Raw genomic sequence first — 17,903 nt, 5'->3', positions numbered from 1 at the left:
ATGCCTTATCCCTGGAGATGCTCAAGGCCAGATTGTATAGGGTCCTGGGCCCCATCAGGTTGATCTAGTGCCTGACCTAGTGGTTGGCAACTCTGCCCATGGTAGGGGGGTGTGTAACCAGATGTTTTTTAAGGTCCCTTCCAACCCAAGCCATTCTATGATCCTGTGATTCATTCATTGATGATGATGACTGCAGTATATTTTTATGCTCACTTGAAAAAAACAATTCACATTCTCCCTATATGTATAAAAGTAACTTAATTACACATATACAAATATACATAACTTTGCAGCATATGTATTCGTGCTTGTTCACACATACAGATCCTAAATCTGGTAATACTTAAGAGTTACGAACAACTCATATTCGCAGACTTCAGGATTATCATCATTTGTGGTACAAATTACTGCTGAAACACATATTTAAAATTATTTTCATAAATGGCCTCAAAGCAATATAAGACACCAAAGGATTAAAAAAAAAAATCAAGCTATCAGAAGGTATAAAAGATCTGCGAATCAAATAATTACATAAGAGCTGATGTAATTCCAGTGATGAATACAATATTAAAAAAATAATAATAGAATAAGGAGTTTGAAAACCAAACATTTGTATGCAGCTAAAAGATACCATTGGAAAAAATGATGTGCCAGCAATTGTGATTAAGATAACGTATCAGATATAATGAAGATAAGCGATTTTAAACGCACTGTATTTTTCAAGACATTTAATGATGAATCTGTTTTTCTATCTTTGCCCAGCACTTCACATAAAAACAACAGTAAAAGGAAGTTAATCAAGGTGTTGTCTTCTTCCCATATGCATATTCTATAGACACAGCTTTCAGCAGACTCTTTTGGTTCAGTATTAAAATACAGAAGAAAAACAGAGGAAAGGTTTATTAAAATAAAGGAGAGCACAGGCTGCTCTTCCATAATTCTGAAAATGGCTTCCCAGCTAAATTAGCCATGAGGGATCACTTGCACTTTGGGGTGTTCAATTTCACACTTCAGTTCTGAAGAGAAAGATGCTTTTGACTTGAATCCCTTGATCTCCCTCATTGTACTTCGATTTGCCTCATGGAATGCCAGAGCATGCCAATTAGATTCCTTCCAATTAAACTAAACCAGAAGATGTGCAGTAGAAGCATGGCTAATTTACCCTGACTGCAGAGAGGCATTTGGTCTCAACCAGACCAGAGCTAATCTGAAAGGTTTCCCAAGAACATATGGTAGGAACATGGAATCCAAGTTACACAGTTTCAACTACCCGACTTTGTAGATCGGTTTCCAATGCACAGAGCTATTTGTTAATGTAACATAAACTAATTTTTATGTTAATACTCAGTCTACGTTGGGAACTGAAATACTTAAAATCATTGGTTCTCAGAGTACTGGATTCAAATCTTGGCAGATACATACTTATTGCTGTTTCAAAAAGTATTCCTTCATTCTGATATACTAACTTGGACACAGAAAGTCTCTTCTTGTGTCCCTACCAGAGCTTTAGTAAAAGGTACAGTAAATGCATCTGCATACTTAAATACAGTACCTTGTGGTTTCTGAAACAGCTCAAATGCATAGTCTCACAGCTGTATATATTCATACAGTAGATAAAAGGATACCTTGATGAATTTGAAAACTTGAAAATTGTAATAAAAATCAAGCTGAAGCTAGTAAGCTATTTGTAGTTATTCAGGAGTTAATGGTAAAATTGACTAAATCACTGAGAAAATTAAATACGAAGTAAAGTTCATGTGATTTTCTTAGAATATTGTAGGAATCTATTCAGCCATATTGATTGTTATCTCATTTTAGCGCAAGAATTCATGCAAACAACAACAGGTCACCAGAAAATAAGGGGTTTACACCCTTTTTTACAACTCCTCTAAACACTATTAGAATGTACTACTGTAGCTCAGCTGTTGTATTTAGTGGTGAAAATTAATCCATAATTCATTTATTGCTTACAGCCCTATTTATGGTTTATCATTTTAAATTGAAATTTTACTTGTGGAATTTTTAATATTGCCAAGTTAGTGAGACACACTGATTTTATTCTTTTCAACTGCATACAACAAAATAAATCTATCCAATCGGTAGCCACTCTTTTTCATAGAACTCTTGAAATTCAAGGTAGGCTTTGGAATGTATGAGCCTAGCTATTTCAGATAATAAAAATACATGAAATAAATTTAACATTTAATGGTACTATCATTCCTCACATACTTTCTTCTCCACTTCCTTTATTTTAAAAAATAGGGGATCAAATCTGAGTGCTTGTGTTGCTAGTTGGTGTGGGACAAAGAAAGAGGGTTAAAGAAAGGAGATATTTCACACGAGCAGCTGGCAGGTCATTTTAGCATGAATGGAATGCTATTATACCTTAAATTCCGGTTAAGTGATTTTCTAATACATATGTATCTCTTTCCCAGCAAACACCAGATAATAGCAATTTCGGTCTGAATAGTGGGAAAATGTTCTCTTTACATCTGAGAGAACACTTAGAATCACAGTTTTTAACTTTGCACCACCACCCCAACTCTCAAGCACTCTTTCAGTGCAAAGTAGCCCATCAGGTGCTAACCTTTTCACTGTACTAGGGAAGCGTTCCATTGTATTAAGTAAGTATGCTCAGTATCTTACAGAATATGCCTATAATTGGCCTGTTGTCTAACTCGTTTATTTGGAAACAGTTTGGAAAACTGTAGGTTAGAATACCTCACAGGAAAAAAAAAAAAAGAAAGAAAAAAGCTTAAAAGCGTATTTTTGCCTTTCAGTTACTCCTTCAAAGTTAACTTACTCAGCTCATTAAAATGACAAATCATGACCTCAAATGTATTTGTACCATTCAGATACAACATCAGTTTTTTGTTGCTGAGCTGTATGTAGCAACTAGGTGTAGTGAACAATTTAGATGGAAAAGAATACAGTACAACTGAGATGCCATTTTTAATGTTAAACTTTCTGAATAAAATAATGTAGTACAAAAAATAAGCATCTAATTTCCCTGCAGACTTCAGAATAGATACAAACATTGGACCCAGAGGCATGTCTTCCATACTTTCTTCACTAACGTACTGTGAAAGTGCCTGTCAAGGAAAACTCAAAAATTCTGCCACGAAAGCATTCTGACACTCCACTTAGGCAATAAAAAGACTTCTTTTCCCCAAAGTGGAAGCTCTGCTTATTCAGAATACAACTACCATTCCACATGATTTCCCCCTTCAGTTTAGAGATTACATATTGGGAATTCCATTTTCTTAGCTGTTTTATTCTGTAAAATACATCTGCATGCTCTGAGCATCACTCTGGTAACTGCCATTTTTCCTGTTATCAAAAATAACAATCATTCTATTTGGGAAATCAAATTGTAGTTTTGTATTGAAATGTTTTTTGTTTTTATTTTTGTTAATATTTTTACAGTAAAAATGTTTAAATATCAAGGAAAAACTGAAAGGAATACTTCAACTCGTCTCTCTGAAGACAAATTTTTAATGTTTAATGAAGTAGTTCAATAAAACATGTCTGTTGAGAATGTAAATCTGTATGCATGACTTCCCATAGTTTGCAGTACTGTTAAAAACTCAAATGGATCAATATTGGAAAAAAAAAGTCAAAGTGAAAATAAGGTTAAGTTTAATGAACACAGGGATTTCCTGCCTAACTAAACTAATTCCTAAGCTAATATTAAATCAGAAACAAGCCAACACATGTTTTAGTTTCATCCTACATTAGAAAAATGATTTCACCAGAAAATTAACTCTTGGAAGCCAGTGACAACAGCACTGATCCAAGATCATACTGTAAAAAACTCCCCATATTTTTGAGTCAGCTATCTTTATTAGAAGACCAAAATCAAACCCACAAAAAGATAAACATTTCTTATGCAAATCATATTTATGAACACGTGAACAATGCCTTTCAAATTATCTGGAATTATGACTGTCTCACATTACAATAACCTGGGAAGAAGTATAGAACTGCCCAGTGTGTCTATTAACTGCCTAAGTACTATGTATTGGGAATACTCTTCTTTATGCAAGAACTCAACACTAGAAAAGTTAAAAGTTAATAATGCAGTATTTCATTATTTTGAAACCATATATAGAAATGAGCAGATACGGAAGGCTTTTACTGACTGAAAATGATTCTATTTCCTTTTACATTTAGATAATCAGCACTCATATAAACCATAAAACAGAGTGCAGTTGTAGCTCTCATGGTAGGAGAAGTCATTTCAGACAGAAACATTGGCTCTTCAACCAACCTTTAGAAAAGAGGTTCAGTGAAGGCAAGGAATAGGTGAGTTGGTTTTTTTTTGTTTTTTTTTCTTCCCAGCTCTTTCAGTAAAGGAGATAAAGCATAAGCAACACGTTCATTCTCTGCAACTGTGAATACTGTGATCTAATATTTGGCAAATAGTTTAATAAAAGTTCACTGTACTCTCTTGACAGTGACTTAAAAATGAAGAACTTTAAAGGTTCTACACCTACTTTCTTGACCTTCTTTTAATAAAAGAGAAAGTTACAACATGTGGGAAAAACACCATCTAACTTCTTGAGGACAGACAGGAATCTGCTGCAGAAACTAAGCAGCATAGCAAAGATGAAAAATATCATCCATCACTTTGCATGAATATTGTAAAGAGTTTTCAGTTTTAACATCTCTGTAACAAGTTCAAGTAAATAAAAATGGAAGGACTGATGACTCCCTAGGAATTCATAAAATAACAACATCTTAAGTCACATATAGAATTCACAGCTAAATGTTGAAACTCAAGCTAATTACAGACCAAATGAAAATGGCATAAGGATGATGAATCTCTATTATTTGACAGAAAGAATATATCCTATATAAGCCCTAATAGAATTATTCTTCCAGAGACCACAAGCAGAAACTTATTTACAATATGCAATAAACACAAAAATTCAGTAAATGGAAAAGAATGATAAAAAATAGAAAATACAATGCATGCCTACAGCAGATTGCCTGTATGGAAGGATATGAAAACTCTGTTTTATTCATACCACAGGAAAGTTCTGTGGAACAGGTTGCTGACCTCGGGTACAAGCAGTAAAATATTTTATTTATAAAACACAACATTAATGCTCTATTTTCAAAACTTCCTTGATTTATCGTAATCCACTCTGATTTATAACCCAAAATGTCATCATAGGATAATTAAAATTGCTCTCTGGAAAATCTGTACTGTAATACTTAGATTCAGATGACTAAAAAATTATGACTAACATCTAAATACTAATGATGTATTTTTGAGATAACAAAAATACATACAGAAAATAATAATATTGGCTGCTCTTGACTTGGAGGATATCATTGATTTACTTTCCCTTCTGTCCTCCCATCCAATAAATAACAGTATTGCACAAACAAGGAAAAAAATGTTCAATTAATTTGAATTGTCTTTTTAAAGACAAAGGAAAACTGAGGAAAGAGAAGACAGAAAAGAAACTCACTGTTCAAAGAGGAAAATTCATAAAAGGGAAGTCAAAAACCAATATAGGAATAACAATGAAAGAAGAAGAGAAAAGGAAATAAAAGGAGACCAAAGAAAGCTGTTTTTCCTTTTATACATTCTTGTTGTAAGAAGGACTGCAGGAAGAAAAGGCTCAGAATTATCCATGGCTGAGAGGAGACATCTGAAATAGCACACAGTGTGGGAGGACTTGGGAAGAGGACAGAAAAAGGATAAAAATGCTACAAGAAACTATGCAGAATGAAATGTCAGATTAAGACAATTATCATGCAGAGATGTATGTATTTTTCAGAACATCATATATAGAGGACATTTTAAGAAGAAAAATCAAGGAATTATTCCCACATTTCAGGGAACTAGAAGTGACAGAAAGAACAAAGAGGCAGTAATGAAAGCAAGAAGAAAGTGAGAGGAGAAAATGTTATGTACTTTTGATACATGATATTTGGTGAGCTTCAAAGTCCATTTAATATATCTGATTTTGCATGAAAGTTAGAGTACAGTAGATAGTGTTCTTTTCGATCCAAAATTAACATCACTTGGGTCAACAAAAAATCTACTGATTTAGAAATCAGTCTGACTTTAAACTGTCACAAAACTGAAATCAATGGCTCAGAAATAATATTTAATACATTTTGGTCTTTCCAGAATTGGATTACTAGATTACTACAGTTTCGCAAATCAATCAAATGCCACAGTTCACTTGTATGTGCAAGAAAAGAAATGTAGATGTGGAATATACTATTTCACTTATCTGTAATGTAGGTCAGAATTTTGACCCATTTAATCTCTCCATGTATTTGTTTGCATACTGTGAAATTGGTCTCCTTACATACACAGGTTAAAACTCCCTCATTACATAGTAAGATATGTTTGAACTCAGCACAATAACGTCATGAGGTACCAGAGAATATCAATCAAATGCAGATCTCTAGTTTAAAATTATTTTCACTTACATACACTTGGAAAATTCCACAAGGTACTCTCCCATCCAAAATAACATCAACAAGACAAAGCATCTGATTTTCAAGTCTGAAGCAAACTATTTTTGTTATTTTCTGAGCTACTCATATGAACCATCATCACCACTCCAAGTGATCAAATGGTTGCAAAACATTAAGATTCAGTGACAACAGTAATGTTTGTATACAGTGATGAATATTGTTGTCACAGTTGAGCAACTACACATTTTTGGGTATTTTTCCCTTTTGACTTTACAATTGTACACTGCAGAAGTTTAAAACCTATCATGTGCTTATCTGACAAACAGCAAGCAGAGAAGAGAATAAAGGTTAAACATCTGACATATCTGGGACTCCAAGCTAGTTTCTTAGATGGAGTGCGTAGGTATTTTAATGGACAGGGTAAAGTGCATGTTCATTAAATAATGATCTATACTGTCCAGTCATTAATAAATACAGTAGACTTAGTTAGACAGGATGAATGTCATGACCATTCTTTAAAAGTACTTATCACAAAAGCTGCATTTGCCTGTCAATCCTCAGCTAATTATGTATGTTTGATACTGAAATCTTACAGTTATAAATTAATTTCAACAGCAGAGAAGCTATAAAGAAAATTGATTGTATAATAAGGCACGTCAAAGAATAAGAATATCTGAACTACATTTCTAAAACACACAAAAAAAAATTATCAACACTTAGGTGTATCTCATTTCACTTTATAAAAATTAAAAAAGGTAAACAATGATAAGAGGGTATGGTCTAAAATAATCTAGTGAATTACTGTTCCTTCGAATTTGTTTAATTCAGTGGATGACATATACTGCTTTTGTAAACATAAAGGAATGAAATAAACAGTGTAGCTGAATAAGGATATACAAATATATCTTGTTTCTAGAATGCAAATGGAGCTTGCCTAGAAGTGCAATGGAACACGTATCACAAACCAGTCAAGAATGAGGGTGACACTCCTTTATAGTCAGCATGTATGCGCACTGTTTTCTCAGAAGGAAAATCATTAGTAATGTACAAGATCTGGTGTCTTCTTCTGTAATACTGTAATATTTTTCACATACAGCCAATGATACAATACAGCATCATAAAATTGTCAAACAGCATGTGGTTTTTTTCTTTGTTAAAAGACCGCTGAATAGAGTAACTTGTTTTCCTTACCCATTTCAGACATCTCTGGCACAGTAACAATGTATGGTCCATCTGTAAATTTTGGTGCATTGTCATTGATATCCTGTACTTTGATAATAAACTCAGATTCAGGCTCAAGTGGCTTGTTTGTCCTTCTATCAATAGCTTGGGCATGAAGCACATAATGTGTCTTCTGTTCTCGATCGAGGCTTTTGGTTGAATGGATGTCTCCTGTTGTGTCATCAATAATAAATATAGTTCCCGCTCCTTCTCCAGTTAGAATGTATTTGACTGATCCATCACCTTTGTCGGAATTGGAGTGCAGCTGTAGAATATATACACATAAAATCACATAAAATGACTTATTAAGTTCCACAAAAGGTTATTACACAAAAGACATAAAAATTATAATACTACCGTTAACATTGTTAACATTGTTTTGCCTAGTTTTTAACCCACTCAACTTTTGCTATAATCCCTCATGCATTATTACTGTATTACTGACAAAACAATCGTTTTACTTAGGGTCATTTTCAAGTCAGTACAGTTTTTTTTTTTTTTTTTTTTTTGAGATTTCTGAGGTCCTAGTTCATTCTAGAAAAGTTTCCCTGAATCAGTAACATAGTAACATTCTATTAATGAGATATTTTTTGTTTTATTTTGGTTTGGTTTTAATCCTTTAAGCAGCTGCCTTGAAGCACTCATTGCTAGAAAAACAGCCTCAAGTGTTAAGTCTGAAGCAGTCACACTGAGGATTAAATATGCCCAAATGACTATAACTCAGTCCAGTCACCTATACTATCTCCTATGGCCCAAGGAATCACTTTCTACCTTGTCATGTGTCAGAAACAGATGTCTGTCCAGGATTTCTCTACCCCTCCACAAAGTGCAACCATTTATTTTTCTTTTTTTCTTTTTTTGGGGGCAGGGGCAGGTGTTTGTCTTGAATTTAAAATGAACAATCATGCTATTTGTAAAAGGAATATGAGACTTGATGACATTTTCCATCTTGTCTGTATCAAAACTACAGAATTAGGGTGACAAATTTTATATCTTGTTCTCTAGGAGGCCGGGCAGGTTGAAGCTAAAGGAAACATCTAGTAAAGTAAGAAAAGTAAGAAAAATCAGCAGATATCAACTTTAGCCTATCTTCAGTTAATTAACCTTATTTTCATCAAAGCCACAAGAGGATCCAATTGAATAACCAAAACAACTGTGGACCTATTTTATTTCAAGAAGAAAAGAGAGAGAGAGAGAGAGAGAGAGAGAGAGAGAGAGAGAGAGAGAGAAGAAAGGTCTGCATACTTAGCTTTGCTTTTAAAGGACAGCAGGATAGTTTTACAGTTTTACACCTTTCTTTTTGAGTAGTGATAGACAAAACTCCAGTTACATCCCTTATCATCTTCAGAGTACTATTGGATTCTGTGTATATTGAGTAATGCACTCAAATTGCCAGCAATTCAAACGGTATAAAAAAACAAAATAGTTTCTAAGGAGATTCATTAAAACCAACAGTAGAAGGTACTTCAGCATCTAAGTTCTTGTTCACAAGCAGAGCAACACAGACTCAGCCTACCACATTCTCTTCAACTGTTCTGACTTTACTTGTGTGACCTTAGAGAAGATATCTTACTCCAGACTCCTAAAAAGCACATGGCCATTTTGTTTCCATGAGATGCTACTATACCTGTCAATGGTTACTGCAGGAGCACATGCACACTAGAGAATGAGACACTAACGCACTTCAGTAATGCAAATAAATATCTCACATAAACAGAAGATGCAGGGGTGTTTTTCCCCTTCCCTGCCACTGTAACACTATATAAAGAATAGCAATGGTAACTTAGTAGCAAACTCCTAGGTCACAGAAAGTGAGGAAAAGCTCAAATGCAGCAGACAGGGGTGCAGAAATAACAGAAAGAAGCTGCTTACCCCTGGAATGCCTCTGATACACAAAGATCTCCAGCAAGAGACTTTTACTTCCACTGCCAACCCAGATATGAGGTCTGGGAAAGGGTAGATCCTGCCTCCACCCATTGCATTCACTCAGGCACACTGCATGCAGCTGAACTCCCCTCGGTTGGCCCTGCCTTTCACACCAGGTCAGTCACTGGGTCAGGCCATGACAGCATTTCTGCTACACCCAGTCAGAGCTAGAAAGTTGGAACATTGCAGGAATCTCTTAAGAAGAAATACAAACATATCTCGAACTGAAACATGATTACTCAAAATGTTGAGAGAAGTAATGAACATCATTGAAAAGAAAAAAAGAGTGCTATGTCAAGCAATTACAATACAGCTCTGTGATATTATTTACTGACATTCGATTCCAACTTTTAAACTGCTGCTGAAAGCAGGCTTGTTTGTTTTTTTTTTTTTCCCTTTGTGAAGTAGCTTCAACTTGCTTCCTAAAGCATTCTCACTTTAGATCTGTTCTACTGTGATCTTACAAATCAGCAGTTAACCAGTAGAGACTAACACATCTTGGACTTACCATGAGACCCAGCTGTCCCTGTTCAGGCCCCAGTTAGGCTGTAATGGGCCTGGAACCCAAAGTGCCACAGCCCTGCCCTTTCTATCCATGGTCTCCACCCAGCCAGTCTCACTAGCAAGACCACAGCCCAGCCTTGCCTGTCCCTGTGCCCAGGGAGATGTTTGGTCCCTGTGGCTGGGGTTATCCAAGTACCCTGGAGCACACCTGGCCCACTCGGGGATACCCTACATTTTGGCCCCTGGGTGTTGTCTCACTCTGCTGCTCTGACAGCACCACCTCCAATCTACCAACATCCAGTCTGTGTCCAGAATTTCTTGTGAAAAGCAGTTTCTATTCTAAGCTATGTAGTGGCTTCTAGAAATGTTACTTATCATTGCTTATTATGCTATATTCCTAATGAGAATATATACATTAAATATTCTGAATCTGCCCACAATCAGAAGAAGCCAGAAGGTATTTATTTTTTCATCCCCTGTTGGGTCTTATTTTCATCTTTACTTTTCTGAATTGAAGAAACTGAAAATACTAGCTGAAGAACATATCTGGAATGTCACCTTTATCAACTTAGTGAGCTCCACTTCTTGACATATTTAATAACAAGTTGGCTTCAGGATGATTTATGATGGTTCCTCAATCTTTAACTAGCCTGTATCAGCAGTGTGTGACTGATTTAGCAGAGCAGCAAGCAAGGTGTCCTTGTTTTCTTAAGACTTAAACATTTCTCTTCCGTAAGTCTAATTGAATACTTTCCATTAGTGTTTCTTCACAAATTACAGAAAGATAACATTTTCCAAAGGCATCACTTGAAGACATATAACAAACTTTTCAGTTAATCAGTTTCTTTATATTTTTATATTAACTTCAATACTACAAATCTTTAAATAGATATAATTTGCTGCATTAGCATATTGGCAGCTTTAAAATAAGGACACTGTAGGCTTGCTGCCCTGTTAATACAGTATTATCACTGCAATTAATTGCTAAACTGCAGACCCAAATGTTCAGGTGCCTATGGCTTAACTAAAGGCCTGCTCACCACCCTTAGTCTTCATACATTTTTACTAAATTACTTAATATCTTTATCTAATTCTTACTGACAATATACTTTAAGAAGTTTGCCTTTAAGTATTTTTCAAAAGTCAATCAAATGACTATAATTAAGCAGCAACTAGTAGACAGTATAGAAATGGAGATCAATAGGAAAGAAGCACACAGATGAAACATAAAAATAAACCCAAACCAATACAAAGAGTAGGAAAACAATATCCTACTTCTGGTGGGATGTGGTATGCTAGCAACTCTCACCCATTATCATGCTCCCCTGTGCTTGCATGAGGGAGACAAGTGGCAATTAGAAACAAGGCATGATAAGAAGAATGAAGAAGAAATCTGACAAAGTATGTTTATTATATTAAAGGACTGCTTTCCCCCTTTTGCTTTAATTGAATAATTCTGATTCTTGATGTGTTGTGTGGGTGGGATTTTAGGTGGATCAGTAATGAATTTTGCAATATTTTAACTAGACTACCAATAAAATCTTGGACCTGAATATAAGATGCATGCTGTTCTGTTGAAAATGAAGTATTATGAAGAGATTCCCAAAAGCATGCTAAATTGAAATCTGAAGCTGATTTGAAAATCAAGAACCGTTGCACTAATCTAATGGAATTAAACAGGGCAGAAATGGCTATGCATACAATACATATAGATTATTTTGAAGTGACTGCACATATTAACATAAAACTTACTGTTGACAAATAATAAACAAGAATATTATGTACATAATTTCAAAATCAAAACTTGAGTTCTGGCAATTACACTGACTGATTACATGATGCCTTATCTAGAAGACATTGACTCACTTTGCCAGAGATTCACAGACTTTTGCAGAGAGGAATGCAATGATGAAACTTATGAAGGCTAAATTTAATTTTATAGACCAGAGGAGAATATGCTCTATTGATTACAGATTCCTCTGTCTCATCTTCCCCTCTCAATTTCCAGCCAATCCTCCTTCACCTAGGCACAAACTCTTTCTAAACCTAGCAGACTCTCTCTTCATGTTTCATGCCACCCAGTCTCTATCCCTCTGCCAAACTCAAACTCTTACTCTAACAGTCTGCTTTTAAGCTTTCTATCCACACAGTTCGGGACTTCTGTATAATGATCTGTAATTCTTCTATGCTCTTATTCACTGTCTAAATGAGAAGCTGGACATAAGCCAGCAGCGTTCACTTGCTGCCTGAAAGGCAACTGTGTTCTGGGCTGCATTAAAAGAGGAGTGGCCAGCAGGGAGAGGAGGGTGATTGTACCACTCTATTCGGCTCTTGTGAGGCCCCATCTGGTATAGTGCATCCAGGCCTGGGGCCCCCAATTCAAGAAAGATGTGGAAATCATGGAGTGGCTCCAAAGGAGGGCCACTAAGATGATCAGAGGGCTGGAGCACCTTTTCTAAGAGGAAAGGTTGGGGGAACTGAGCTTGTTTAGCTTGGAGAAGAGAAGGCTCTGGGGAGACCTCATTGTGGCCTTCCAGTACTTGAAGGGAGCATATAAACAGGAGAGGGAATGACTGTTTACAAGGGTGGATAGTGATAGGACAATGGGGAATGGTTTTAAACTAAGACGGGGGGATTTAGGTTAGACATTAGGAGGAAGTTTTCCTCTTAGAGAGTGGTGATGCACTGGAACAGGTTGCCAAGGAGACTGTGAATGTCCCATCCCTAAAGCCAGGCTGGATGTGGCTCTGGGCAACCTGGTCTGGTGGTTGGTGACCCAGCACACAGCAGGGGGGTTGAAATGAGATGATCAATGTGGTCCTTTTCAACCCAAGCCATCCTATGATTCTATTTTATTATTATTTTTTACTTCATGCCTCCTAGTGCTTTTCGATGATTTTGTATCTGGTCCTTGGCTTCCTTTATCCCTATCTAAACTAATTTTAATTTTGCATTTCTTTGTTCAAATAGACTGTAACTCTCCACCCTGGGTTACCTTTGTTTGTAGAAAGTAATTCTTGCAGGGTTAGCACATACAACTTAACAGTATAAAGCAGTTATTTGGTGGCTAACATCCAAAAGATATGTAGGATTTTATAAACTACTAGACTAGGTATTGGTACATTCCAGCCCTGAAAAAAAACCAACACAAAGCATCAAGCATCATTCACAATGAGAAGAATCAACTTCAGCTACTGTCTGGAATGAATATTTGATGATTTACAATCTTTATCACACCTCCCATTTATTTTCCCACCCAAATGTTTTTTGTTCATCGATTTTTTTTTTATTTTTTTTTTACAACATGTCTCTTTTCTTCTCAGATCATTGAACTACTAGCAATCCCTGGCTCAATAACCCTACTGCTACAGTTTTGCCTTCTTTAACTTGTATAGTTCTACAGTCTTCCTCACAATCCTTCACAACTTGCTGATTTCTTCAACGGTACAAGGTTACAAAGCTGGACCATATCACTACTTGGCTGTGGATTACAAATAACTGAATCCATGGAGGATGGAGGAAGATGACAAGCCCCACTCCTTTTCCTCAAATCACTAGTTCTCTCTTTTGCAATAGGATTCAATCACAGCCTCTCTCCCTTGCCTGTCTCTCATGAGTTTTACTTTGAATCAGGAAATTCCTTCAACTTAGTATCCTGACTACACTCTTTCCGCACTTCTCCAAATTACTGAACAATTTTAACTGAAAATAAGAGAAAAAAAAAATAGACCTTCTCCCTAATAATTCCTCCCATCTCAAACAGCTTTATAGAAGTAGAGGGAAAAAAAAAAGTAAAATAATAAGAAAAGGGACAGCTATAATGGCAGTTCATACCATCTTATGTTAAGAAAAGCAGTGTTGAAGAAATCCCCTACCATTCCAAGCACTTATTCCTTCAGTTTACTGGGAAGCAAAAACTTAAAAAGATACAATGGACATCAAAATACCTGCACGTATGAAGTGAAGGGAGAGGAATTCAGCTGACTGAAAATAGCTTAGAGCTGAAGTTATTCTTTTGAATTTAAAAAAAAAAAAAAAAAAAAAAAAAAGCAGATGATGAATTTAGCTATTCTGTGACATTTCACAACAGTAAAAAAATATTGATTTTATTTCCACAAGAAAAAAATAAATATTTATTATGATTACTTTTTATTATTTTCAAATAATTTTTTGTTTTCTGTTTTGAGAGCAGCAGTTTCTTTCAAGAAGAGCGGAAAACTCCCCATTCTCAAGCCTGTTGTCATTGCCAATCAGTTTAACCAAATGCCAAGAGGGCTCCAGCATAATACTACCAGGGAAATCTACCAATGCTTGTCCTACCCAGAGGAATCACAAAATAATGGACAAACAACACGAGCTTCGAGCTTAACAAGGGACAGGAGGATACACACACAAAAAAACCCTGTTATTTTACTTGTGTTATGCAACACTAATTAATAATATAAAAATGCAGAGATGTATAAAGAATTGATAATATAATACTAAAAACACTGAGTACAAAATATTTTACTCTTGTAGTAGCACAAAGAGTCATCAGGTTAACTTTCTTTAATGTTTATGTAGACACAACATCTAATTTAAAACAAATGATACAATAACAGCAGTAGTAAAACATGCACACCAAATTATTCTGATTGGTGCGTGCTGCAAAACAAGAGTCTAGCTGATACTACTGAAATTTTCATTAAGCCTCTGCAGTAAAAGCATCCTCAGATTTGCCACAGACTTGCTTCCTTTGGTCTGAGCTATAAGATATGTTTTAATGAAATATACTGCTCTGGGCAATGTCACACCTTTTGATGGAATTCTCAGGGGGAATCATTAGCCCTGGAGATAACTGTATAAACCATACCAGTATCCACGAATTGAGAAGAAGCTATTCTACACCCTTGCGAAACAGAGGAAGAAAATGAATACTGAACTGCAATTGACTACATCTGCTGAATAGGCTTTATGACAAGATAGAAAAAAAAAAATGCACCGCAATCATCCAGAAAAAAACATGATGAAAACAATATTAACTTCACAGTACAACAGTACAGCACACAAACATCTGTTCTACAAGTTCTGAACTCTTGCTGCTACTTTTTTGGGAATAGTTATGGGGTGAGTAATGGTGAAATATACAGGTATATAAGCAAACATCTGAAATAACAGCAGGTGTTCTAAAGCTGACACAAGTGGTCAATATTAGCTTCTATTTTCTCTCTGTACCAAAGGACAACTGTAGTGAATGACAAGAAAAATAGCAAATAGAAAATAGAATCTTCAAACAACACAATATGTATTTATGTATAAAACTGTTATGTTTTCAAGGAACACTATGCATTTTAGGAAAAGTAGAACCTGAAATTGCACTTGTATAAGAAAAATAATTCAACTCTGCTGAAGTCTTCACATGAACTCTGTCTACAGCAATATTTCAGACTTTTATTTCACATTTTTTTTATTTGGATTAATAATATGATGGACATAGAAATAATTATTTTTCCCATAAAATAGGACTGCATTATGTATTGCATTATATATTTATTTTATAGGTTTTAAAGAGCTAGACAGACATCCTTTTTGCAGAACATGATAACCAAACACTACTAAAAAGCATGCCATAATTGTGAATATATTTGTTTGCAGGTCCCAGGCTAAATGACTGCAGTTTGCTGAACAGCTACTCTAATACACATCTTTTTTGTTGGTCTTTTTGTTTGGGTCTTATTTGAAAATAAAACCACCATTATTTTTAAACAGATATCAAAGCATGACTTTTCATTCCCCAGTTCTGCTCTATAGCCAGAATAATTGTTTCAGATCGGAGACATACTGCATGTAACCTATGGAACACTCAAGAGCACCATTCAGGCACAATGGCAACTAGGTATGACTGTAAAATAAGTGGCTGTCTCTCATAGCAAATTGCCCTACTTTCCTCCTAAGCAATAGCCCCTCGTTGAAGAGCTTTTAATTTTCAGATTTCAAAGTCTCATTGAAATGCAAGTATAATCATCCGTGTTTCACAGATGAGTAAACTGAGGTATATTTAAACTACCATATTTACCCAGAAATAAACACATACGAGATACAAAAAGCCACAAAAAAACTCCCATTTATCCAGCTGTGATATATTGGCGATACTGAACACTACAATTCTCAGAGAAAGCAAAAGGGATGAATTCATAAAGCCATAGAAATATTCCTCAAGGACTACAGAATTTCAGAACAATTAGAAACTTTCCCATGCCATCAAAAAAGCATCATCTATAGAAAAGCCCACTAAATGCCAAGATATAAAAGTTAGACTTCAAATGAGTACTTCATTGTTACATTCAGTAAAGAAATTCTCAAAATCTAGGACAGATTTCTTCTGTTTTTTGGTAACCAAGAGTCTGGCTTTAATGAATATGAGCAAGTAGTTAATGTCTGGATCAATGATATATTACTTCACAATGTCTGTTCTGCAGTGTACATTTCTTTTTGTTACTTCCAATGTCGCATGCCACAAAGCAGCATAGGAAACTTACACATTCTAGACAAGTACATAAAATTGCCCTGATCTTCAAAGTTTTGAATATGCCCTCATCCACTGTTACCAAAACTCATTTAACAACAAGTATCACATTTTACCACAATGAATAACTGTGGTACCAACTTAAGATTACTTAATCCATGTAGGAGGACCATACATTTAACTGGAGTTGAACTCAAAGGCCTTGATGATACACTGACACTAGAAGAAGCCCTGGCCATATGACACTGCTAGTGGGAGAAGAATTTTGTTTCAGTAATGTGCTGTTCCTAAAATCCAAAGAGGAGGTATGATGCCTACGGAAAGCATTTTGAAAACTCTTGCCTCTCTGACATATGGGTACAAGTACACATCAAAAATGTTTCTGTTCTGTGTTTCTTTGCACAGAAAACAACTGATTTTCTTTACAACATGGAAGCACTGCTATGTTTTTAAATGTCTTATTGTTCAGCTATACTCTCACAGATGCGAACAGCTACGACCTCAACAGTGCCAAAAGTAGTCTTAGAATGAGCGATGATATCATAAATATCTTCACCTGGAGAAGTAAAGCCACTGTTACACAATAAATAGTTTGCTTAAGATAGTAAAAAAGTCAAGGTTAGAAAAAAAGTTAAGTACATATATTCTTTGAAAACCCCACAAGATGCTAGAATCTGGAATTTCAACAAAGCAATGAAAAGCTGTTTTTTTAATGAAAAAATGTAGAACATTTGAAATAATTATGGAGTAAACATGCAGTTCCTGATTTCACATACTGTTTCTGTAGACTTTCTACATTCTCTTGAGCCTCAGCTCTGGTGCTTTCCCCATCAAGCTACTCTGATTGCCGTACATTTATTTTCTTTATGTACACAAAGAGAGAACTCTGCTTTTCCATTCCAACTGCAGTACAGAAGGAAAAAAAGGGAATACACCTAGTGTAAAAATTTCTTCCAAAAGACAATACATATATGTCCTCGGTGAACAGGAATGCCAAGCTGTGGATTATTTCAGATTTTCCCAAAAGACAAAGAGCTATTACTTCCACAAAACTCTTATTAGTTCTATATTAGGTGATATCTTCCTCTATATAATTCCTTCTGATATTAATTGGGAGGGATGAAAATAGATCACTGGAGCTGAAAGCTCTAACAGTACTAAAACTCTTATAGAAAGTATGATTAATTTGCTTGTTTGGTTGTTTGTCTGACAGTGCTACTGCAAATAAAGTGCACTCACTGAGTGATCTTGAAACAGCATATTCAATTCTGAGCTGTAGGAAAAATAACTGCAGTGCATCTAC

At 35.4% G+C, this 17,903-nt stretch overlaps 1 protein-coding gene across 3 annotated transcripts in view; it reads right to left on the bottom strand.

Moving 5' to 3' along the window:
- CDH18 (cadherin 18) overlaps nt 1-17,903 on the bottom strand; it is a 229,010-nt gene that overhangs the window by 111,778 nt on the left and 99,329 nt on the right. For all 3 annotated transcript variants that reach the window (XM_052704351.1, XM_052704352.1, XM_052704353.1), the window contains exon 4: nt 7,636-7,930. In XM_052704351.1, coding sequence (XP_052560311.1) covers nt 7,636-7,930 — 295 coding nt within the window. The remainder of the gene's footprint in view (nt 1-7,635; nt 7,931-17,903) is intronic.

This window comes from Tympanuchus pallidicinctus, unplaced genomic scaffold, assembly GCF_026119805.1.
Source record: "Tympanuchus pallidicinctus isolate F22 unplaced genomic scaffold, pur_lepc_1.0 scaffold5, whole genome shotgun sequence".
Taxonomy (NCBI): domain Eukaryota; kingdom Metazoa; phylum Chordata; class Aves; order Galliformes; family Phasianidae; genus Tympanuchus; species Tympanuchus pallidicinctus.
Note: the sequence above shows the minus strand (reverse complement) of the source record. Positions and strands in the feature narration are given on the sequence as shown.